The sequence below is a fragment of the Prionailurus bengalensis genome, chromosome A1 (genome assembly GCF_016509475.1).
Source record: "Prionailurus bengalensis isolate Pbe53 chromosome A1, Fcat_Pben_1.1_paternal_pri, whole genome shotgun sequence".
NCBI lineage: Eukaryota > Metazoa > Chordata > Mammalia > Carnivora > Felidae > Prionailurus > Prionailurus bengalensis.
Window position 1 is genome coordinate 190,322,806 of NC_057343.1, and position 26,436 is coordinate 190,349,241.

The window sequence follows — 26,436 nt, forward strand, 5'->3', positions numbered from 1 at the left end:
GAGCAGGATCCACACCGTCAGTGCAGAGCCCGGCTCGGGCCTCGATCTCACGAACCATGAGATCATGACCTGAGCTGAAATCAAGGGTCTGACACTTAACTGACTGAACCACCCAGGTACCCCAATGAGTATGTATTTTTTGAGGGGAGGAAGATTATAGCTTCATTTAAAAGGCCCATGATCCTCACAAAGAGCTATAATTTTCCCTTCTTTATTTTGTCTTTAACTGACTTATTTTTCGGTTAAGTTATTCCACTTGTCATTATTATATCAGGCCCATTTCGGAGATGGGACAACTGAGGCTCAGAGAGGCCAAGTAATCTGCTTAAGCTTATGCAGCTGGTAAACGGAGTTTTCTATCTCACCAGACTTCCTCACTGTTAATCTGTTCAGAATCTTTCAGTGCTTATTCAAATAGGACTGCATCTCAAATAGCACTCAAGGCACATAATGCACATATATGAATGCATATAATTTGCCAAAGTTCTCTGGAAAATAAGTGAAGATTATCAATATTATGGCTGGCTATTGCTCAACAAAGCACCAGGTGCTGGCATTAACACTGCTCTACAGATGAGGAAACAGAGGCATGCATTTACAATGCTAGTAAGTGCCAGAGCACGGATTTGAGCCAACTGTATTGAGCTCCAGAGCTAGTATCCCTAAGCTCTGACTCCTAGAATTAAGAAAAAGAATTTGAAGAAAAAAGGCAATTTTGCAAACCAATGCTAAAAAAATCTTCAAGCTTGGCTAGGGATGGGGGTGGGGGGGGGTGGTAGAGGAAGAGGGCAATGGTAGTATGGACTGAAGTTAGCTCACAAAGGGCCGAGCCAAGCAAAAGTGGCAACGTGAATGAAAACATGCACATAGAAACACTGGAGATAATTCTTTTTCTCTTTAGCAGTAGAGTCATTGTCATAGGGACTTGTAATGTCAGTTATTCCAATAGCTGGATTCTGGAACGGAACCTCTTGCAAGTTCTTTTTTAGCACTGAGCTCTTGATGAGGGTAACTGTGTTTATCCTACTTCGTATCACATCCGCTGGGCAGAGGAATCAATGTAATTACTCATTAGTTCAGGGAGAAGTCACAGGAGGAGCAAGGGCTAACTCCTGTTTCCCCCTTACAGTCCAAAATCCTCCTCTTGGACTGAAGCCCTGAGAAAGAGACACTAGGAGGTAGGTCTTCAACCTTGCTCACTATTTTCAGCCTTGAGTTACACTTCAATTAAGCATCAGAGTAATAAGAACTGAGCCCTAGCAGTCTCGAGGCAGTGGATTTTAATTGCAGTTATACTCAGGACCATCTGTAAAGCCTTGAGAATTTACAGTTATCATTCGTCTAGAGGTACATATAATAACCGGTGATGTTGGACAATTTAAGAAGCAAAGCAAACTGTATTTTTGCCTCCCTTAGATATCCTTAAAGTACAACATAGTTCCAACATGCATATATCACTTACTCAAGTTTAACTATACGTACTTGTCCAAATATATAAATATACACATCTGTATACACTCACACCAAACACATACATACACATACCTAGGTATGACAGTAAATTTCTCTGTTTACTCAGTGGTCCTTTGACTTTCAAACTAGATATTTATTCTGCTTTGCCCTAGGGAAAGGGAAGCCACAACCAAAAGACAAAGAGAAACAGAAGTAGTTAATTTTCGGCTTTTGTGTTTCTAAGAGGCCAGGCCTTGGCGACTTAAAAGATTTTCAAGGGTAATTTTGACTCTAGGCAGTTTTTGTTTCATGTGCTGACTTTACAACCCACCCCTGAAAAAGGCACCTCTGTCCATAGCCTTCTCTTTAAGCAGAGACTTTTATCCTGATCAGAAAGTCGATTTCCAAGGCCACTCAGCAGGACCTAACCCAGAGCGTCGGTCTTAAACCAGTACAATGAATTGGAATAAGAAGAGCCGGCCAGAGGTTACCAAGTTCAGCTCTGTACCTCCAAGCAGGTCATATTCACAAGGGTGCAGGCACCATTTTTCACTGTATTTGTGGCGGGAAGCACCCCAGGCTCCCATTCACCAATTACCATGACACCATTTAGAAGAGAATGCCAGGAGACCAAAAAGAGGGGGAAAAGCCATTGTCATAACTCTTCTCAGGAATACCTGGTTTCACAATTTATACTTAACTGCTGACACTTGAAAAGTCGAACATTTTGGTAAAATGAATCAAGCTGTAATGTTTCTTTTATGAGATCCCCTTGCAGGAATGGGAGGTTTGGCACCTTGTGGAGACCAAGCTTAGTTATCCATCATAGTAGTCAGCTGTCCTAGCCAGCTTCTCAGAGGTCACGCGATCGAACCAACAGCTCTTACAACTATATTATTGCTTACGGAACAGTAATTGAGGCACCAGATAAAAATTACCTGGTCTAATAGGCAGCGAACAATTTTCACTCAATAAAATTATAAGCCAAATCATTCATTTCATAACACTCTGGCTAATTTATTTGTTGACCTTTTATTATCCATAGCTCTTCAGTGGTATTAACTGCAACTCAGACAAAATCTCTTGTTCATTTCACTTTCATTGATTTTTTTTTCCATTGAGGCAATAACGGCTGCTTGAAAACAGCCTTTTTCTTTCCACTGTAAAAGTCAATCATGTAAGTTAGTATGTCTTACGTTGGTATAGCTGCCTTAGCTTACAACCCACTTTAATTTCATGTGATTCAGAAGTCTTCTATACCATGTTTGCAACAAAGGCAAAGCTTTCTGCTGTGCCTCTAGCCACATGGCATGATGATACATAATAATATGTTTGAGAAGGAAGAGTGCTCTCATTTAATCTGAACATAAAATCAACTTTAAAATTAGAGAAGGTTCAGAAATCCCCCCACATTTTCTTTAGACTGGGCTAGAAGGACTTCGATGCCTCTTGTATTAATAGCAGTAGACCCTTTCAGATTATTTAATTCCTTTGTTGTGGAAATTTCTGCAGATTTTAATTGTGGCTTGAATTTTGTTTTTCTTTAAAGAATATGGGCAATGTGCATGTGCTAGAACATTCAGTAAGCTTCAGCTGAAGCTTCTTATATAATAAAATACCATGAAGTCTTTAGAATGCAAGGTTGTAAAATATAATTGTTACACATTTGGCATTTTATGCCTCCCTAGAAATAACCACTTGCTACCTACACCTCATCTATGCTCCTCCTTTCCATTTCAATTTACTCTAAAGTGGTCCTTAGCCATAATGAGAATGCCCCTTTCAACAGAGACATGTTTAATTATATCGATGCTAGATGTAAGTGACTCTTCTCAGTCATAGGGCTTCTGAGTAAAGAGTGCTTAAAGTGTGGCACAAAAGGTTTCTAATGCTCTATGGTAAGCTCTATTTTGAGTTCATATTACCAGAAAAATGAAAAATTTGAGGAATGTCTCAGAGGATCGGAAACTAAACAGGGCTCAAGTATTATTTTGGTTTGTTTTACTCCTTCCCTCGCTGCCCTCATTATATGATTTTTTAGAATGCAAAGTCTACCATTGTGGAATTTTCCATTTGGCTGAATAAACACGAAGGAAGTTGGGATCTAAAACTACCCTCCACAGAAATTACCTCTCAGTACAACTAGTATTTATTGTTTTGTCCATCCAGCTCTGCAGGAAATGGGCTGTGAGAAACTTCCAATCAATTTTTCAGTTTTCAGGTGTTCCAATCAGCAGTGTTGCCCAGACTTTCAGAAGGAAATGGGGAAAGAGCTAGAACTTAGAGGCTCGTGAGCCGAGTACACTGTTCAAAATCTGGACCTATTGGTAAACTCTACAGTGAGAAGGCAAATGAAATTAATGCTGATTGTATTGATAGATGCTTATCGCCTCTAAGCTGGGGTGGGGGAAGCCTCTGCCATTCCACTCCATTTTATGTTGCCGATATTTGGGCCCATTGCATCTTGAATCCCCCGATAAAGCAAAAGAAGATTGGTGATAAAAAGGTGTCAGGGAAATGTGCAGTGACAGAAAGGTATTGTATTTCTTTCTCAGGAATCACCCAAGTTCGGCTTGACTTTGTAGGTTAGCTTCTGTTTTCTTCTACATCCTGCAAAACATTTCCCACTTGAGAGAGCATAAAGCCAAGCACAGATTGTCCTCACAATTTTCTGAAGTATCCCGGGCCTTAATTTTCAAAGGGCGTTCCCAGAATCTCAAAATCTGATTCTAAAATTTGAAATTAATGTTGTGTTGGTAAGTGGATATTCCTCTGGCTTTATGAGCTGAAATATATGCTCTGAGTGAAGGAGAAAGTTCAGGCCACATCCCCTGCTCATCTGGGTTTGAATTACTCAAAACATTGAATTGGATTTATAAAGGGACACCATATTGGACAATTAGAGAACCTTCCACTTCACCCTGGAAGGCTAGATGTAGACAGTGAATATGAGTTTTTACCTACATATCTGAGGGCAGACACTGAAGAGAAGATTCACATGGAGGGGGAATAATCCTTAGAGATTTTACCTTCATGAACTCAAAAGAAAGATGAATTAGCCATATCTGCATATCAGACATGATGTGCCTGGTTCCTAAGACTGTGCAAATACCTAAGTATTTCTAAGGGTGTAAGAGAACAGTTAATAAAAGGCTGATGTATATCAAGACCAACCTCATGTTGCTAACAGTCTATAACTTGAGATAATGTCTGTACCCAACATGATTCATTATATTAATCACAAAATTAAAATGTAAGCACAAGCCAGCAGGAGTAAAAGAGCAAATTCATAAAAGAAAAAAAAAGTGGCATAAAACCCCCCCACAGTGATCAAGACTTGACCTTGGGGAATTTATATATTGGATTAAGAGGTCTGGAGCCAAATAGAACACCAAATTTAAGTCTTGTGTTTTTATAAACCATGCCAAATGTATGCCCTTGTCATTTCATCATATAAATTAAGCATGTGCTTTTAAACACCAGTAACTATCTTAGAATAAACTTTTCAACGAGACTTTCTCAAGGCCTGTGTTTTGCTGAACATTGTGCTAGGGGCTTGGAGAAGATGATTAGATATTCATGGCCTCAAAGGGCCTACAGTCTAGTTGTGGATAATGAAGACTAACATAGTTAAAATCAGAGCAAAAGGACCCCGCAGCATCTACTTCTGTGCTGTGCTGGATGGAATATTCAGCACTATTTTTCAGAGTTAGAATAAGAGAGATTAGAAGCTGCAGTGAAGGTGGAATCAGTTCTGACAGAACAGTGTAAATCTCAAGAGCACAGGCTCTGATGTCTGACACCTGAGGGTGAATCCCTGCTCAGCCAATGGCAGTTATATGGACTCAGGGAAAGTTGGCTGACCTCTCTGAGTCTCAGTTTCCTCACCTGCCAAATGGTGGTATGGGCAGTACCCTGAGATGCTCTCTGTGAAGACTGGGTGAGTTAATGTTCCACTTTCAATAAACAACAGTTATTTTTATCATTACCAAACCACCACCACCTTCATTAACAGGCTTTGGAGGACAAGAAGGCGTTAAGAATGGGCACAGAATGAAGCCAGCATTCCAGATAAAGGAAAGGCAAAAGAAGTGAAGGTCTGGAGATGGGAAAGAGCCAATGTTTTGCTTCTAGGCTAGGGAGGACTAGCTAGACCAGAATAGAGAGCAGTTCTTCAGATGTGCAGGGAGAGGAGGTTGGATATAGAGGGTAGGACCAGATGATGGGGAGAATCTCTTGTAACCCCCATAGAACCCTGTACCTTAATTCTGGGAAAATAATGTGCCTTGAAAAGTGCTGGAGAGTAGTATCAGTTTGTTGACTACTGGAGCAACAAGAGGCTCAAAAATTATTTGCTAATTGAGGGGGTTGCAACATAGGAAATAAAGATGAATCTTCCTTCTGTCTTTGCAGCCTATTCAGCATCTTTATTATAAAGGCTGCAAAACATAAGTAAAAACCCATAACAATTAGGCTTGAACTATTTCTCAGAGTTGAGTGTCCCCAGTGTTTCTGTAGACTCTAAATAGCTTATCCCTTTTTTTCTTTGCAGACCCCACTCACGTTATCGTCAACCAATGGTCATAATAGGACAGGGGAAGCCAGGTTTTAACTGTGAGGGAAAATAGATCAGTGAAAGTTGTTCATTTTAAGGAGTAAACATTTTTTGTTTCTTTAAGAGAGAAGAGATCAAGGCCATGAAAAGAAAAATAGTCTGAATCAGGATGTAGATTGGAGAACAAGCATTAGCTCTATAAGGAGACTCTGGGGCTTTTCAATATTTAGGATACTAGTATTTATCTTCTTTATTCCCCAATGGGATATGTTTTTAAATCTAAGGATAGGATTAATTATCTTAGGAGAATCTAATCTCTACCTTCATGTTTTAAACTGCAAGCAGGGAGATGTTTTAAACATTATGAAAAGAAGAGAAAATCTCTCCTGACAAATAAATGCCTTGAAAAATTAGATATTAGTACTAGTCAAGTGTTCTTTCTTTTCAGAAATATTAAAATTGCATATTAGAATGGAAGGAGCCTTATACTATACTTCCTCCTAATGCCACAAAAAATAAGACTTTAGGAACAATTTCCGAGACAAAAGATTATATGAAACATCCAGTTCTTCCCCTTATGGGAAATTTCTTTTTCTTTTTTTTCTTTAACATCCCAGGCTCAATCATTTCCTAATGTGAAATTACAGATTTTTCAAATTACCATATAAAACTGCGAAAAAATTACACTTGTGACCACAGAAGAGATAGCATACACTATCAATTTGATTTTAAAAGGCATACATCTTTTATACTACCTGTCATTTTTATAATGCCTTTTACAAATTTAATCAATACATTTTAACATTCTATATACTTTAAGTGCAATATACAATAAATATTCAAGTTTCATCTTAAACATGCTTTAGCCTTTAAATTGTTAAAACTGCAGTGCCCTTTCAATCTACTTACATAATGTCATAAAATATACATTTCAAGGTAAATGAAGTCAGCTACTTCAATTTAGTCCCTCAAACTGGTAGTAAATGAGAGGTTAACACTATGGTGCCAAACCCATTATTGAGTAAATTTAGCACCTTGGACAGCTCTGTAAAATCTTTATTGCTTTCCTGACCTGCTCGTCATGTTCTGTCTGTGTGTTCAGTGGCTCTCAGCTCTGATTGAAAGGCAATATATTAGATCCCCAACACAAACACGCTTGGGGGCTAGTTCACTGGGAGCGTAATGACATGGAGGTGAGAGCAATTTTCTGGTCACCAAAATCCAAGCACCTTGCAGGTCCATTGCACTAACTCATAGAGGACCCAGAAATTTCCTTTCTCCTTCCCATTTGCAGAAATAACTAATAGAAGCTGAATCACAATGGCAGAGCTGAACCAAATGTGGGCTCTCCCTTAAACCCCAAAGTCCATACTGCAGTGAAGGACATTTTAAAATGGGCAAGGTACCATTTAAGGAAATCACTTTCAGGGCAAGAAATCCAGGTTCGCTGTCTACAAGACTGCTGGTCTGAAGTGCTGCAGGGCTGATGACCCACCTATGGCAGTGTGCCTACTGGGAAAGCATAACCCAGCTCCGTGGATAGAAGAAGGATGTAACTTCATAAAGCAAGATTCACATGTTTCATTTTCAGAGGATTAAATGGTGATGAGAGCTCTGGGTATTGAATAAGCAGAAAAAGAAACAATTGGATTATGTCACTGAAAAACCTTTATAGTCAAAAATATATGAGAGTAAACTGTATAGCATACACGAGTAGCTGAAATTTTTTCAGGTTTATAAAAACTTCAAAGATCTTGGAGTTTATTTTGAACTTCCCTCCTCCCTGGTTCTGTGTAATTAATTAAAATAAGCACTGGTCTGAGTCCTCAATGATAGTGTTCCAAGATTGAAATTCACAAGTGCAGTTTTCAACTGTACCTCATCTTGTTTTTTCCCTAAAATGAAAAGAAAGAAAAATACCTTCTCTGCCAAATCCAAACACTGGCATAAATATTTATTTGAAGAAATAAATGAACATAGACCCAGAGAAGTCAAATCTTAGTAAATAAACTAACTTGATCCTGTTTTGTTTTAATCTTTCCTAAGCGCCATGAGGTTTTAGTGAAAGCAGCACGGGCCGAATTTGATATGGGGATAGGGTTTAGTGTGCCCATACTGTAGTAAATTATTAACTGGTGTGGTCAGACAATACGGCAAACAAAAAGTGGTAAATTATCTTGTAGCTTGCATTAAGGAAAAAAATAAGTTATTTCGGATGTATTGATTCAAACCTCATTGATTATATAATGCTTTTCATTCCTTATATAAAAAATAACTGAGCTGTTTTACAAACGGGGTCTAGCAGCTTAAGGCTCAATAAATGTTTATTGAGAAGTGAAAACCCCTCTATCTCATTTTTGAATTTAGGACATTATATATGTCATAAGTAGTTACTGCAGTGTGACAACTGTTTTATCTTATATTACAGAAAATTTAAAATTGAAAAATGTTAATATGTATCAAAAAGCTTGTCATTTCAAGAGTTGTTCAAGGATTTTTGAAGAGGCTATGGTGACAGCAAAATGAATGTAATTATATCCCTATTTTCTGATCAGCATCTACAGTATACGAAAATCGAATAGCACGGCTTCTCCATGAAGAAATCTATTGTGTGAAATATTTAAAGTTTAACTTCTTGAAACTTTACCCACAGGAAAAAAAAAGTAAACATATCTTCTTGCAAATCACCTCTGATAATCATGCCTGTATGTTTGGTTCTCTGATTAGCCTCCATTTTACAAGCCTAACTTTCCTCTTCATACTCCAGTTTAAATGAATATGAAGAAAATTAGGTCAGAATGAAGACAGAGTGACTTCTTTTGGTTGAATGAAAAAAATTACCACCACACACACTTTTGTAGAGTGTGCTATTAGAAACAAGCATACAAGCTAAATACAGAAGCCTACCTAAATGAAAAGAGGGAAACATTTTTCTTCAACTAGAATGAAAAGCAGAGCATATATCTAGGATGAGAATGAATGCGCAAATGGGGAAAATGACAAACAATACTGAAATAGCAAAGAATTGCTGTAAAAGAAACAGACTGTGCCAGTCATGAAAATTGGTGCAGAGGGAGCTTCCGGGGGCAGGAGAATCCTTCTGTAAGAGCCTCTGACAAACAGTGCATTGCCCCAGAATGTGAGTTTACTCCATCACTCCCTTATGTCATGGCTCTACCACACAAGGGAGATAAACAAAAGAAGTTTAATGCTACATGCTTCTAGTAGCCAACGATTGATTGGAAATCCCTCGAAAATGACCTGTCTGATAAGGTCATGGTTCCTGGAATAAGCAATTAAGTACTAAATAAACACATTTTAGGGATTCATAACATGCACTGAATGACATCGATTGTAGTAATCTAGTAAATGACCTCGCAATTGTATTCAGCAATAAACATATGAGTGCTTTATCGTGCCTATGGCAGACTATTGAGTGATGTATTTTATCCTGCAGTACCAATGATGCTCACCTTTTGACTCAATTAAGTGTGTATGTGAACAGGGATAAATTGGTGATTTAACAACATTCTGGGGTTTCCCAAGCTACTGCCTTTAAAACAGTGTGTTGACAAAGTATGGCCAGAGGGGACTATGACGTGGTCCTGTGAAGAGATGAGGACAAGTGGCCTTCACTCAGACGACTGTATCCGCTTTTTTCTTGACAGGAAGTAATACTCAAAAGGGCTGCAGACCTGGTGGAAGCGCTGTATGGGATGCCACACAACAACCAGGTGAGCGCGACTGTTGAAGACTGTGTTGAAAAAGGGCGAAAAACACAAAACCACTTGCATGAGTTCCGCGTCATCCAGACATGAGACATAAGGCTATTCCGTTCTTTCTTATTTTGTAAATCTCTTATTACCTTTTCAATGGAATCATTTCCTTACGAGAATAGGTACTCCATTTAAAGCAAATTTTCCATGGGAATGTACTTCATAATTGAGGAAGAGAGTTACCAGTGTTTTATTTTATTCCTCTCAGGTTTTCAAGCAGATTTAGGAGGAAAAGGGGGTTTAATTTCCTCTCCTAAAAAGAATGATAAGGCCTGACTATAATTGTCTGCTTCTATTCACAGAGCAGCTCCATGTATATGAGTCAAATTGCTCTAGAAACTAGGAGTCTGGGCAATCATTCACTCTTTTTTTGTGTGTGACTTGAATCAGTGTCCAGGAGACACAGTTCCACTAATACTCAGGGACACAGATAGTTATCTACAGCCTTCCCTTAGCTTTAGTACGGGAGAGGAGTTGTAGCCTCTGTGTGTGTGTGTGTGTGTGTGTGTGTGTGTGTGTGTATGTACCACCAGAGTTCCTGTGTGTTATTGGCTGCCGGGTGGGGGTTGGGGGGACACCATGGTGCTGTCACATGCAGGGTAGTAATATGGAAGGGTAATAATATGGGGCTAAGACAATGGCCTTTCAAAGTCAGTCAAACAAGGTTATGCAGCCTAGCTCTATCCCTAATAGGTTAGTGTCCTTATGTGAGCTCTTGGCCTCTCTCCGAGCCTCAGTCCCCCATTTGCAATATGGGCCTATTATGATGAGACTTCTTCCCAGGTTTGCTGAGAGGTTGCAGAAGGTAATGCAGTTAGAGCACTGGAAGCCCTGAGCACCAGGCCTGTCGTATAGTAAACACTGGGAAAAAATGGTTTTCCTGGGAGTATGACTAAGGGTAGCTAAATGGAGTATTGTTTTACTTTGCAGGAAATTATTCTGAAGAGAGCCGCTGACATCGCAGAGGCTCTGTACAGTGTCCCCCGCAACCACAGCCAGCTCCCGGCCCTCACCAACACCTCGGTCCACGCGGGAATGATGGGCGTGAATTCCTTCAGTGGACAACTGGCTGTGAATGTCTCGGAGGCGTCACAGGCCACCAATCAGGGTCAGGAGCCTGTTCCTCTCCCTCCCCATTTCCTTGCCCCTTCCCAACCTCAGAGTGCTCCCCACCCCCCACCCCTACCACTTATTTGGCATAAAACAATTTTTATTTAAAAACATCTTTTTCCGAAAGGGGAGATTCCTAGTTTCTGTGTATCAGATATTACTGTAGAATTTGGATTATAGCGCTCGCAGCTGGCAGTCTGGTTCGGGGGCTAGAAAGGAGGCATGCATTTAGCCATCTCTCCATTTGACTTTTCACCATAAACCATGAATGACAGATCGCAAAGAGGGTTGGAATTAAAGTTCTGAGGGGCCAAAGCACATCATCCTCGCCCAGGGAATAGGAACCTGTTAACTCCAGGGTACATCTCTTAGATTGGGATTTATTTCTGCTCCAAAATGATAATTTATAGGCCCTGCATTGCCACTTCTCACGGCCCTGCTAAGTATTTATGATCTCCTAAGAAATGTGTGTTTTGCTCGCTTCCCATTTTAATCACAGAGCTAGCACTACCAACCCACACACATGAATCACCCAAGCCCTTCCCTCTGGGATGAGGCAGCGGGGCAAGAAACAGAGCCCTCCTTTCCCGAGGCTCCCAGGATTGCCACCCTCATCCCGGTCTCGCCCCCACCCCTCAGGTTTCACCCGCAACTCAAGCAGCGTGTCACCACACGGGTACGTGCCGAGCACCACCCCCCAGCAGACCAACTATAACTCCGTCACCACGAGCATGAACGGGTACGGCACTGCCGCCATGTCCAACCTGGGCGGCTCTCCGACCTTCCTCAACGGCTCAGCTGCCAACTCGCCCTACGCCAGTAAGTAGACTTGTGTGTCCTGCGCTGCTGCGCGTGTTGCTCGGTTAACTGGGCGTCACGCTGTGTGGCCCACTGTGTAGGTCTCCTCAGTCTGAGGACCCCCACCACTCAAGGGGGCCCCAGGCGATGCTGTGAAAGGCGCCGTTGTCTCTGCCCTCCCTTGCTCACCTTCCTCATCCCAAAGTCTCCCCCTTGGCCAGAACTGTGCTGCAACCCGAAGCAGGGGTGGGATGTCATCGCCAGGACCCAAGCTTCAAGTCCCATTGCAGAGGGGTCTGACTCCTGCTTCTACCAGTCACTGACCCGTGGCCAGGGGCAAGTTCTCTCCTCTCTAAGCCTCAGTTTTCGCATCTGCAAAGTGGGGAAGGAACTAACACCCATCCCGTACAGTTGTTGTGAGATAAAATCGTGCATGTGATGAGCTTGTCCTGATGCCTGGCCCACAAGAGGCACGTTCAGTAAACCTGAAGAATCATGATGATGGAATCATAATAATAAGTTAGGCTGCTACTGCAGCATAGTCCCAATAGTGTAAAACTTAAAATCTCTCCCTTTAGGAATATGACTCCTTTTTTTTTTTTTTTAAATGCTTGGAATTTTTCTCCTCTGTGCTTGATGTGTACTAAAAACAAATAACAACAACAGACCAAAAAAAACAAAAACAAAAACAAAAAAAAACCACTTTATTTTTTCCAATAATTTGGCAAGATGAAAAAAAAAACACACACATGTACAAGAATTATTTTTTGGTGCCATGTCCTTCCTTGTCTTAAAGAAGTTGAGCTTAAAGAATGTTTTGGTGCAACATTTAGATTGTATCTAAAGAACCTCAGGGAACTGGCATCTTTACTTATAAAATGTCCTGGGCTGTGTTTCTACAGTCTCTATCTGCCTCTGATGATTTTTACATAGATAACCAAGTTTATCTTGGACAGTGTGTGTAACTCTTCTGTTTTGTAAAATGAGGCCAAACTCTTAGACATTTGTGGAATGGTAGAAGATGTGTTGTTAAATGAAAGAATATCCATTATTTTTTAAAAACTAGTCTTGGCTAAAAAAAACCACAAAAAACCTAAAAACCACGCTGTCTCTAATATTGGAAATGTGGAGCGTTCTAATCCTTTGAAAGAAGAAAGATCATTCTTGGCTTTTGAGAGTGGTTATTTCTGAGAGTAATACTTAGAGCCTTTTACTTTCTGGGTGAATTTTTATGCTCTGTGTGTGCTAAATTTTATATTTCCACTTTATCTATTTGGAATCAGCAGCTTTTTGAACATTTATAATTTCCCCAAATAATCTGCATACATTATGCCTGCCTACTCAAGAGTCCGTGTTTGGGACCAGTTTCACATTGGATTTTGATTCATCGAAAGGTTGTTTCTCATAGATCTATCATTTCAGCGTTCTCCCATCTACTCAATCAGAAAATGTTTCAATCATGACCTGAAAATTAAAAGGTGGCATTCTTAATTAAATCAATAAACTAATTGCTATATGGTAGCAATTCAATTTAGGGGCTTGGATTGCTGTCTTCCCAAGCCGGTGCAGACACGCAGCAACTTCAGCCCGAGATTGCATCTGTCGGACTGTGAAACTTCCAACATTTAATTTCCATTAATTGATTTCCTCAGTGCTCACAAATATAGTATTAAATTCTCAAATAGGCTCTCAGATGGGATGGTTTTATCTGCATAAATGCAAATAAAACAATAAACACAAAGCCCAGCTGATTTGAATTTTTGCTTCCATAATATTTAATTATTCATAAACCACTCATGTTGAAAAATTCCAAACAGAATAAAAAATAAAATAAGACATTCCACTGGTGAACACACTTTCTGGTGTGGTGGCTGATAACTAATAACGTTATAACAAATGGAGCTGCTTGACTATATTTCACCCTTTCCTCTGTTAACCACCCCCCTCAAACTCCCCACCTCTAAATACACATAATGATCGCATTTGCCAACGAGATTAATTGCCTTCCTCAGTGAACCAGCAGGATTTCAAGTCTACGAATATTTAAAAATCAAACCTCCAGTGCAGGAGTTTTGCAATTTAAATGGGTGTTATTATTGAGCGTATTTTCACATTTACAAATCCTAAGAGATGTATAAAAATGCTGGCCTCATTAAAAGAAAAAGTACAGTTTAGAAAATGTTTGTGAAAACTCTGAGGATGGCGGCTCTGTGTTCTGCTCCGTAAAGCATTCGGTGCCTTTGGATTGTGTAGTGCCGAGGGCTGATTACAAGGGGTCATTTCCCCCTGATGGCAATTGCTGCCTATTTCCCATTTGATTCCCGCTTCCCTAACTTTCCACAGCCAAGAGGCCAAGGGAAGGCCAGCCACCTACACAGCATTTTAGACTCTCTGGGGGGCTCATGGGAAGGAGACCTTTTCCCCTGGTTATCTGTTTCCTTTGCAGGGTGGTGTAGTAGAAAGGACACTGAATTTGGTTTTGGTTCCTGGCTTCCCTGCATTCTAGCTATGGCCCTTGGGCATGTCACTAAACTATTTTCTGAGACTCAGCTTGGTCGGCTTGCTCAGGTATAAAAAGGATGTAATAGGCCCCAATTTAAGATTGCTTTGGCAGTGACATAAGATGAAAACGACATGAAGATTCTTGTGAATGATAAAGCAGTATGTAATGTTGATTACATAACGTGAAAAATAATACAGTAGAAGGAAGTACTTAGAATTTCAATGAAATGCCTGAAAATCACTGGGCAGGATTCATACTTGTCCCCAGGAGATGGAGGAAATAGAAGGTGAGTGTATGAAAATACTGGTCTTGAGTGGAGAGGACTCACCCTGTACCAAATCTGTCTCCTGAAGTAACCATGAGACTATTAGCAGCTAGCGAGATATGGATGGCCAGGCTGAAAGGACCGTGTTGGTAGAGAATGTGCATCTACCAAACTCATGTCTCCAAGCAACTAGGCTTTCTCCCTCTCTGAATTGCCAAAATTCTCCCATCATCGATAATCCACATTCCCACTACTACTAGACTGTGAGTATTTGCATAAAGCTCCTATCCTACTGCCTATTAATTCACAAGCATTCATGTACAGCTCCATGGGGGATAGAAAGAATTTGGAACTTTGACTTGTAGTTTTGCATTATCCACAAATGTTGCTTGTGGCAGTCTGTCCACATGACCTTCCACCTACCCTTCTTCCTCACATCTCTCATTCCATTAGTGACCACGCTGTCTCAGGCTGGCCTCCTCCTGCCTCTTATATCCCCAGCCACTTTGCTAGAACCTTAGTTCAGGCCCACCTGGAATGCTTCCCTTGACTCCTCTTCCATGAAGCTTTCTTTGGTTCTCTTCCCTGCCTCTGCAGAATTGGCAGGCTCACCTTTGTCATTATTTTGTGCTACTCTATCCCTAATGAGAGCACTTTTGTTTCCTGGCCTGGGATGCCCCAGTGCGTAGCACACTGCTCGGCACATAGTAGGCCCACAATAAATACATAAAAGACCACCAGCAATGAAAGGTAGCACGTGCCAAGTACTAAGTGATGAAATCAGACAAGATCGCAAGAGTTCGGGAAGGGTCATGCTGGAAGGGTGGCCTGAGCAGGGTGGCTGGGTGAAGGGCCTCATCTCAAGATGCCAGCAGAGGCTGATTTCTCCTTTCCCATTGCCCCACTCAGTCGTGCCATCCAGCCCCACCATGGCCTCCTCCACAAGCCTCCCCTCCAACTGCAGCAGCTCCTCGGGCATCTTCTCCTTCTCACCAGCCAACATGGTCTCAGCCGTGAAACAGAAGAGTGCTTTTGCACCAGTCGTCAGACCCCAGACTTCCCCGCCTCCCACCTGCACCAGCACCAACGGGAACAGCCTGCAAGGTAAGCCCCACCCATGCCAACAGAATGCCCTGACTTCACCCCCTTCCCCCGACCCCCCAGGGCCTGAAGCAGATGCGTCACTGGTGCAAGGGCATCAGCCTCGGGCCAGCCTGCTTCTCTCTGCCCTCCTTTCTTTTGTTCCTTTGTGTTCACTGTCCTTGGCCCTGGGCCCTAGCCCCTAGCCCCACGCATCCCTCCTCTACTGGAGTTGCCTGAGCAGTCCTCTTTCAACTCCAGCAATTCTGCTCAGACCCGGGATTTGCTTGCGAATACTGTTTCCACTTACTAATGTCATCATTTCTCTTTTCTCCTCTTTCATTCCCTGTGGTCGCCATAATCAGACCAGTCTTTTGTGGACTCTAGCAAGTTCTCCACTGCAGGGTCTCTCCCGGGACTGGCATTCTCCTGAAGTAGGTCACTCAACCTTCCCTACCTGTTGACTGTGTCAGCGTGAACGTATGTGGGGCTGATCACGGGGAGTGGGTGAGCCATGACCTGACCAGAGCCCTGAGGTTAGAGCATTATAGACCAAAGGCCCAACACTGACTATTGGGAACCAGAACCCCCAAAATATGACTAGAGTATTCTGGGTCATATTAAAATTGTTCAATATTTGTCCCCATCACGGAATATGGAAAATAAGAGTTACCAAGAATTGAGGTGACCTCTCTATTCATTGAGGGGAAAAAAAACACCCTTTTTAAAATGGATCCACTGTGTCTTACACTTTTCTCATGTGCTGGTACTGTTGACCTGCACAAGCTCATTCATCCCTCACAGCAGGAGCATGTGTTGGGCATTCAAAGCCCCTACGTTATGGATGAGAAAACTCGAGGTTAGGGAAATTATGAAATTGCTTGATTTCTGGCAGTAGTGTGTGGCCAAAGCTGGCTTCAAACTCAGGCTCAAAAATTCATCTCCTCTTTCTTTCTCCCAAGCACTTTATTACTCAGAGGGGGGTAAAAAGGATGCATCCAGGATTCCTAAGGCATCTGGCAGGGAAATAAGATCAATAAAATAATCAGCTGCCATATATTTAGCACTGAACCGTGTTTCAGGCGCTGTGCTAAGCACTGAGCATGCTTTATCTTACTTAATCCTAACAACTTCCTAGTGAAATATGAGGATAGTATGATCTCCATTGTACGGATGATAAAACTGAAGTTTAAGGAGAGTAAACACCTGCCTAAAGGCACAGCCCATAAATGGTGGAGATGAATATAAACCCCAGCAGAGTCTGCACCCCTAACCCCCACACAGCTCCCCACAGTGCCTTCCTTCATTGGTTGTCATGCCATCTTCACTGATGGAGGTCAGCCATGGGGGTCGAGAGGGGTCAGAAGGGTGGCATACCCATCTGGGATTTCTCAGCTCTGTTTCTTACACACACACACACACACACACACACACACACACACACATTATGTGTATGTATGTTATGTATATGTATATTGTTTATGTTATTTGTACAGAGTATACATGTACTCGGTACTGGATGCTTTGCATTGATATAATCTTATATTGATTCTTTCAAAGAAACTATGAAGTCAGTACTATTCCCTTTATATAGATGGGTAAATTCAGGCCCAGTTTGCTCAAGGTCACACGGCTATAAATAATAGAGCCAAAATTGAACCCAAACTGTGTGACTCCAGAACCTGAGCTTTCTAATTACTCTGCCTTTCAGACTCCATACAGGCTCTGCTAAACATTCTTCAGAAACCTGCTGGCAAAGCTGCCCAGCACAGCCAAAGTCATGCCCAGTAAAACATGCTTGTGTCCCTCCCTTGAACATGCATTGGCAAAGCCATCTTTGAGGGCAGAGGAAAAGAATCTGACAATGGAACTACATTTCAGACAGTATTATTCACAATGCATCGTGCCCACCCCTACAAAGGGGAGCTACCCATTCATACAAATCTGACTCTTTTTCAGCTAAAAAGAATGCTTTGTCACCCTCAGTACACCTCCGGCTGGCAAACTAAGGATGTAATGCCTAAGTATAACTTCTAGTTTAAATAAGGATAAAATATATGGAAAGCAGAAATCTGCCATTCTTGAGTTGCTTATCACCACCCTCGTTAAACATAGATTTGATATCAAAATAAGGTAGAATGGGGTTTGTAATCAGGAGCTGACAGGTGGTGCTTGAGAAGAAAAGGCCCATAGCTCTTGGAGGGTCAGTAGCAGTATTACTGGCCAGTGGTGACATAAGCAGGTAGCCCTTAGGCAAGGCCAGGTATCTTCTTGCTGTGTAGACCAAGCAGGGAGCAGGAAGGGACTCAGCCCAAACTGCAGAATGTCCTGGATTTAGGGGACATCTCTCTGCTACTCTGTGTGTGTGCGTGTGTGTGTGTGTGTGTGTCCGCATGCATGTGTGCATGCACGTACACACATGCACACGTGCATGTAAAGGTGCTCTTAAGTAACAATGAAATGGCTTCAAAACAAGGACTCATACAGAGTTTGTTCGTTTGTTATACAGGGCATTTCTAACCCAAGTCTTCACAGGCTCCAAGAGTGCAGAGACCATTCTCCCCTCTTATGATAAGTGGCTGAATCACCATCTCTCTGTCACATTTCTCACTTATGGCTGCACAGTGGGGAGGGTTCAAGGTGAAATTCAGGGCCACACTTTGTGCTGGATTTGCTGTTGTGGACGACATTGCCCTTTCCTTCTAATTCAGCATGTGTCCAGGGGTTTCTTTCTGCTGTTTTTTTTTTTTCCCAACACAGTCATGTACTAAACATCCTTACCTTTGAGGGATGCCAGGGTAGGAGGTATGAGTAGAGAGATTCAAGTCAAATTAACTGACGCCATTTTCCTCTAAGCTGTCCTGTCCCTGTTCCTGCCCACTCCACTCCCAGCCGCCGCACTCACCAGGGCCCCCATGACTGGAATTGCGCCTTGGCCCTCTGTACCCAGTGCCTGTGGCCTGAGGTGCACTGTGCCACTGTTTCCCGGGAGCTCCTGCCTGAGGTCTCGGAGTCTCCCCTGACAAAAGGGACGCTGGGACGTGGGCTCCTACACCTGTAACTGGAGAATGACCTCATTGTTAGCTTTCTAAACTCTGCTGGTCTGTGGAGAAAGGGCATAGACGGGTTACGGAAAGGGGGTGGTGAGAGCCTCTGAAGTGTGACCTTCCTCCTTCTCCTTTTCATTGTTATAGTAATTTCACGTGGGCCCTCCTAGTTCAGGACTGTGATCATTAAGACAGGGCAAGTGATGAAAGAAGTGTTGATCAAGCAAATTGACCATATAAACAAGATCAGAGGTGACATGTTTAGGCTGTTGAGGGTTTTAAAGACCTGTGTACCCCCAGCTACCACTCTACTAATTGTACTGGTTGTTTGTTTGTTTTGCCAACTCCTTAAAGGCCTTTTTCTCAGCAGCCCTGTCATGGCCTCCTCTAGTGACTGCGTGTATGTTTATTCCCCAACGAACATGCACTGCAGTCTCCCATGATGGTGATGACGATGGTCACAGCCGCTGGCATGGGAGGGCTTGTTCCCAGCCCGGCTTCTGCATTGTATCATGTATTCTTCCCAGCCATCCTTGATGTAGGCTGCTCCTTGTCCTCCTTCTACAGATGCAGAAACCAAGCCTTAGAGCCAAGATGGCTCATCCAGAGGCACACAGCTAGCAAATTGGAAGAGCCTGGGGTCAAAAGCCCGGCAGACTGATTACTGTGTGAGCCCCTATGCTATGTGGCCACACTAAAGTCAAGCCACTGGGTGAGGTCCATGTGGACTGCAGAATCCTGACCTTAAAATCTTTCCCTGGGGTAAAGGAAACATAACACCACACTAAAGCAGGCAGGTCTGTCTGGGAGAGGCTGGGCACCCACCTGTGGAAATTCAGAGGAGGGGAAGATTAGGGGGAATTCAGAAGAGCCTCACAGAGAAGGGTGCCGTTGAACTGGACCTTGGAGATAGGGCAAGGGGGACTCAGGCAGAGGGAGATGGGGAGGGGGCATCATGTCAAGCAGAGGATTAAAGATAACTGGAGCCAAAGAGTAATGTACAGTAACCAGCAAGCCACTCGGCATCCCGGGGCACAGGGGCCAAGAAGTGGGGATAAGGTTAAGCAAGGAAGTCATAAACTCCATTCTTTACAAAGATTTTATGATTCAAAGTTCCTACTGCGATTCCAACTGGCTTTCTTTACCAGGTAGATAAAACCTTGGACAAATTACCATATGTCTGAGAAACTTTTTTAGGATAAAGCAAATCTTATCTCAGCACTTCTGGAATCTCAGAAGATATACTATTAAAAAAGTGTAAGTGTTGTGGTCAAACAAATCTAGAAAGTGGTGCTTACTGAATCCCTGTCTTGGAGAGACACAATGTACTTAAGTTTATTAAAAGCTCTGAGACACCCTGCAGTTAAACAAACAAACAAACAAAAAACAAAACAAACAAAAAGTCTTCTATTTAGTTCTTTAAACTTATTTGCCCAGAGAACCCTTTTCCAAATGTGAAGACCAATTAACATCCCATGGAAAACTTTGGAAAATGTGGCTGTATTTTGGATTTAAAGAGAAAATGCAGAGAAATCTTCTCTATTCCTATCTAGGTAAAGTCGTTGATGAATACTGATCCTGACTCCCCAGGTGTGTCTATTTTCATAGGTCAAGGGTTCGAGTGACCCACTGTGCCCAGTCATTGTCCTGGAGAGGTCCTCTCCCTTCTCCTAAAGCTTATGCTCCCTAGAGCATGGCTACTATGCAATTTCAGGCCTCAGAGGACTTCATTAATCAAGAGAGAGGCAGCCCCAAGGAGGCTGTCACCATGCAATTGGACCTCCCCCCAGGGTAGTGATTTTAGACCCTAACCATGTCCTGGACAGTCTCTGCAGTGAAAAATTAAAAACAAAAGACCAGAGTGATTTCACAAAAATTGTACCCATGCACTGAATTTTTTCTTTCCTCACCTTATTATAGCTCAGGCTGGCTGGCCCTACCTGACTCTAGATATCTTGCAGTCCCACAGCGATCGTGTGGAGTTATCTTTTGCGCCGTGTACATGCTCAATTTGTGCAAGATATTCCCCCTATTCTGTTCCCGATTAGCTCATAATTCCTACACATGTGGTGGTTCGAGGAAGACCACATTCCACCCTCACTCCAAACTCTCCCAGCTCTGCAAAACTTTTCATTTTGTCTTTGTTCTTACCAAAATGTGAAAACCCTAATGAAAAATGCATGGCCTTTCAAACCAATAGTTTTCTGAGCTTCTGTCAGAGAACATGATCACCCTGCCGCCGGGGAAAATGGCAGAGCCACCTCGGTCTGATGATGTCCTGTGAAGTTTGGCATGTGTTACTCTCTGACAGTGTTGTGTCTTTGTGGAAATCTTCATGGTCCCCACTTGGGCGAGTCAGTGTGCCAACGGCTTTTCTGGAACATTCCAAGCCTCAAACACCCATCCCTCTCACCCACGTAAGTAATCTTGAGGATTGAAGCACAGATACAGGAAAAACAGCTCCTATAAACCCAGGAGCTTCCCTGCAGTCATGCAGTGGGATTACTTTATAAAAAGGTCTCTTCACAGGTATAGCGGCTTACAGACTACAAACAGCGATCTTGTCCTAAAATGTATTCATCAAGAAGTGTTCTGCATCTGGAGTTTAGGAAGTCACAGATGAGATGTAGGGAACTGTAACCCCAGTGTTCTATGCAGAGTGTTGGGTGCAGGTACATACGGGTCTTCTTCTGGAGAGAGATTCCATGATGTCTACTAGGCTCTACGAGAAGTCTGAGGGCCAACAAAGGCATGGTAGGAAGGTATGGACAGGCCAAAGCCTCCCCCTAGATACCCTCCAATATGTCTGTTTGTTTTTAATTTTAACTGTTCGCTAACATGTATAAACTGGGCTGTTTTGTATTTTAAAACATTCAGATCTCCATCTTCTCTTGAAAGAATTCAGAAAAGCTGGTGGTTGTGAGCAGGCATTTCTGCACAGCAGCGTTGGGGGAGCCCGCTCTAAAGAAGGCATGCCCTTGGCAGAGTCACTTTGATCCCTACCAGGGCACATCGCTCACTTATGTTCCCAGTCTGGGCTCCCAGGGCATTGGAGTCTGCACCCCCTGTCATCCAGATAGGAAGCACTGTTAGCTATGGACTAGCACATCAGTTAGCTTTGCTTTATAACTTTTAATGGGGCCCTAGATTGCTAGATCTTTTTTTATTTTTTTTGTTTTTTGTTTTTTTCCTTCTGGCCATCCAGAATTAAAAAAAAAAAATCCTGATGTTTTCAGGGCCCAATTAATAAACTTAATAAATGTTGGCCAGACCCACTGACCAAATCAGCAGGAAGTTTGTCAGTTGTCTGCTTTGCTTTGCATCGTATTGACGCTGCCTGAGCTACCCGGCTGGCTGTCCAATAGGGCACTGCCCTTCAATGCCAGGCACACAAAGTAGATTTTGGTGGAAGGCAAAAGTAAGATTTGCTTCTCTTGCCAGAGGCTTAGAACTCCCACAGAAAGACCTGTCTTTAATAAGGGTGCCGGAACTCACCTCCAGCCTAGATGAAAGATCCTTAGGGAGGCAGAGCCGAGCTGAGCTGTCACAGTGCAAAGAGCCCCTGCCCCCTTGCCTTTGGAGCTATAGCATCTTGGAGTTTCAAGTTAAGGCTTGGGTTGAAAATCTGAGCTCCCCGTTTCAGTCAGATCTAAGGCTCACTTGAATCTTAGGGGGACTGCTTTTCCAACTGATCTCGAATCTTTGGGGGTTTAAGTTGGCCTGCATTTGGCAAGAGACACTTCCTGTTTCTAAGAAAAATGGCTTATGAGGGCTTACGAAAAGACTCCAGGAGCTTTTGGACTGCAGAACGGCTCTTGCAAAACAACATTTGGATGATTTACGTGTATATGAATCAGAAACATGTGGATTAAATTTCCCTGTGAATACAGATGGGTTTAAAAATTAACGGAAAAAGTGTTTGGCAAAATACATTTTTTAATTGAATTTAAAATGTTGGGGGTGGGGGAGGGGAAACAAGAGGGGTGTGGGGACTGCAGGGCTCAGAGGCTCACCTAGCCTCCCCGTGTCTGCAGCAGGATTTGTAGTAGTTGGGGTTTGCTTTAAAATAGGCACATTCTTTTGGACATGAGAGTTGGGACACGAAGAGAGCCACTTCCTAGACTCAGTCATCACTGACAAGGACATCAATTTAAATTTAGAGTTGCCAACAAAAAGAAAGCAATGACTTTCTCTCTCATCTTTGGAAGCAAAAGATGGCTGCCTCTTGCTTCTAATGGACACATCGCTCTTACCCCAAAATATTTCAAAGTTGCCATACATACTGTTTTAACTTTCTTATAGACATCCCTTCATTCCTCATGCTCCGCATATGAAGTATGCTGTATGGGGTGGTGCCTTTTTGATGTAAGAAGAAACACAGACCAGAGATGTTAAACAATTAGCATGAGGTCACACAGCTAGTTTGGCAGCAGAAGGGATGGGTTAAAAGTAATAGCAGCTAACCTCTATGAGGTCTTTACTGGAGCTGACGCTGGGCCAAGCACCACACATATGTTATTTTATTTAAATCTCCAACAACCCTAAAAATATCACTGCCCTTACAAATACCGTTAACTGCATTTTCTAGCTGAGGAAGCAGAGGTTCAAGGAAACAAGTAACTACCTCTGGGAGACATACTCAGAAAGCAGGAAAGCCAGAGGTGGAACAGTGGCCTGTCGGACTCCGTGTTTTTCTAAATACCACTGTGTGCGGGCTTCTAACTCAGAGCACTTCCAAAGATTTTTTGATTACCCCAAACTGATTTCGTTTCCCCCAGGATCTCGCCCCAGCTTTCCTAGGCTATAATTTTCTAAGAACGTGGTCAGACCATTCCAGAACCTTGAGTGCAGCAGTAGTATAGGAGACATCCTGCAGGTTCATGCAAACCTGCCTTCCCCTCCTTCTCCACGTTTTCTCCCAGCTTCATATTCCCCAGAACAAGGCCTGAGGTGGCTGGCATTTCCTTCTCCCCGGTGTGAGGGATGAAATATAGGCATTCAGATTGCTGTTCTAGTATTCAGTCTTCGCAAATAGCACAGAGCCAGTGGGATGAACTAGTTTTTTATTTTATATTACGGAAGTCACAGGGAGGGGCAAAAAGAGGGACACATTGGAAATTCTCACTAGTTTGCAAGGGTTGGGGCTGCAACTTTCCCAGCGATATTCAAACTCTGCAACTTTCCAGTTATATTTTAAGATTGAAATCAGATTTGGAGGGATGTTTAGCATCTTCTGTTCCATTAAAGACACATACACAGGCTGACTTACCATTTTTAATAAAGTACATGTATATTTTATAACAAAAACTCATTCCAGGGGAGATGAGAGCACATTTGTGACTAATATTCAACCAACATAGTGGTGTGTGGGTGTTTTTTCCCATCTTTTTTTTTTTTTTCCTCAGTGAGAATTTTGGATGCAAAACCATTGACTTTTGTCTTCTTTTTCCACAGCGATATCTGGCATGATCGTTCCTCCCATGTGAAAGAATTGCCTTGAAGAATTTTATTAATGAAGAGGTTGGATTCTGCTACAGAGAGTAATCTGATACAAGTCCCCGAGCGGAACTTTTAACTCAGGCCTTTTTAAGAGGAATCACAATAACTGCAGATTTTTAAACAAACGATATCACCGACCTTGCAAATACTGAAATTGGAAGGGTTCTGCAAGTGCAGTGTTGGTTAAAAGTTGTGCCTCCCAAGTATTTGGGGGATATATTTATTCTGTGTTGATAAAAGCAAATCCACTTTCTCATTTTCTTTCTTTTTTTTTTTTTAAGCTTAACTCTGCAGTCATTTGTCTTTTATAAACCGTAAAGCTGTATACAAGGGACACTATAAATAAGACTCCATGTTTTAATTTATGATGTTTTTAAAGCTGTGTAAAGGGAGAATGAAGTGGTGATATTTACAAAAAAGTAAAAAAAAAAAAAAAAGAAAAGAAGAAAAAAAAAAAAAAAAGCTTGTATGGGACAGAATAGGAATGCCAGTTAGATTTTTTAGAAAACTAAGGGTCGGCTTTTGCGCCTTAAAGCATATCAAATGGTAGTTAGCTCAGACAGTGCATTTTCAATATCTAACTTAACATGCCATCCCTTAGCAGTGCAAGCTTATTTATCTCTTTTGTATTGTTGTCTTAAGTAACTGTGTAAATAAATGCAGCCTGGAAAGTTAAAAAGTGATGTAAGTGATCACATTTTTCCCTTCTACTCAAAAATCCAGTGCCTCTAGACAGATTGTTAAAACTGCATATTTAAACCTGATATAATTCTCTCTTTTACTTATGTCAACTTCTTCTGAAGCCAATGGCCTCTGGAGAGCTTGATGGCACACATACTGTGTGAGAATCCCCTATGAGACTGCACGGAACAGGGTCCAGGCACAGAATTAGAATTCCACATTTTGCCCTCCAGTCATCAAGCCCAAATCCCACTCACACGCCGCCATTTGCAAGTTTAAAGTTGACTCATCCTAAATGCTGACTTCATACCAATCCTCCAAAAGCTGACGAAAAGCAACATGGCAGGTATTTCGGATTTCCCATTTGAGATGACACCTCTATCGGTGACCCTCACCATTTGTAACATAATAGATTAGAGGGACAGGTTAAGTGCTTTGGAATTCAGAGTAAAAGGAAACTGGGAGAAAGGAGAAGAAGGTTGAGAGCTCCAAAACATAGTTCTCTGTTCTATGGAATTTTTGCTCTCATTATCTGGGAAGTGTTCTTAAAAGTAAGAATAAATAGCAAAGACGCAGCAAAGCTCTGAGGATGCGTTTGCCTGATATTTTTTTCTTTGCTGTTGTGTTTTGTATGTAGTTATAAATACTGTAGATTTTTTGTGATTTTTGCCAAAGTCGTCGTTCTATTTATACATTTTAATGTCTTAAGACAGTTTTTCAATATCACAAAAAGATTTTACTGCATATTTTGCAAAGAAAAAAAAAGCTCACTACCTTTAGCTTGCACATACTTGCAAAGTTAATTAAAAGGCTTTTTGTTTTCAAGGGGATTTTGTAAAATATCCATATAAATAATGTATTTATCTTTGGAATTTGTACATTGCTTTCCCCTTCTTCCTTTTCCTCCCACTCCCAGGTTATTTTATTGTGTACGTTTGCTATGTGAAAAGTGCGTATTTGTTTGGTCACCTACAGTTGTATTAGCTGTTTCAATGTGATTTTTAAACATTTCATTTATAGTTATTTTTAGTTTTGTTTTAAACCATGCTTCAATTTTTTTTTATTTCCACCCAAAAGCCATTGTCTATTTTTGTATTATTTGTAAGTTAAGAAGTTTTTTCCAATATATGGCAAAAAAAAATAGTAGCATATTATTCTTGTAGCATTTAGTTCTGTAGATTAAAAAAATGTATCCTTTGCTTTGGAAGCTTACAAAAAAAAAAAAAACCCTAATGCTGTTTTACTCTATTAATATGCATGGAATCTCTCCCTTTGGAGTGACGCATTTTGTGCATTGAATTTCGGGGGAGAAACTTCATAGAAATCAATGAACATACTTTCTTTCCTAAGTCTGCTTGTATATTTCCTCTGTCTTTCACATAAATATAAACCAGCAGATTGGATGCCTTAACAATGCAAATCATATTCATTTCACTTGTACATTGTAACTGTGCACCAGAACTGTCAGTCATCACTAACATTCTAAGAAAAAAGAAAAAGAAAAAAGAAAAAAAAAAACAAAGAAATGGAAAAGCACAAAAGAACTGTTTTGTTACCTTAAGACAATGTAACTTTTTCTAGTAGAGCAAGAAATTTACAACAATGCTGCAACTGTGCATGCCCCCATATGGATTTTGCAATGGTTTTCACTAGACTGTCAGAGTGCGATT

The 26,436-nt window shown here is 41.7% G+C and overlaps 1 protein-coding gene across 8 annotated transcripts in view; it reads left to right on the forward strand.

The window, feature by feature from the left end:
• Positions 1-26,186, forward strand: part of EBF1 (EBF transcription factor 1) — a 390,777-nt gene extending 364,591 nt beyond the window's left edge. For 4 of the 8 annotated variants that reach the window (XM_043597059.1, XM_043597070.1, XM_043597081.1 and 1 more), the window contains exons 12-17: positions 9,676-9,741; positions 10,714-10,891; positions 11,533-11,712; positions 15,369-15,563; positions 15,905-15,973; positions 24,041-26,186. In XM_043597059.1, the coding sequence (XP_043452994.1) occupies positions 9,676-9,741; positions 10,714-10,891; positions 11,533-11,712; positions 15,369-15,563; positions 15,905-15,972 (687 nt within the window). In that variant the 3' untranslated portion in view covers position 15,973; positions 24,041-26,186. The remainder of the gene's footprint in view (positions 1-9,675; positions 9,742-10,713; positions 10,892-11,532; positions 11,713-15,368; positions 15,564-15,904; positions 15,974-24,040) is intronic. The other 4 variants (XM_043597117.1, XM_043597099.1, XM_043597106.1 and 1 more) reach the window with 1 other exon arrangement.
• The last annotated feature ends 250 nt before the right edge of the window (positions 26,187-26,436 follow it).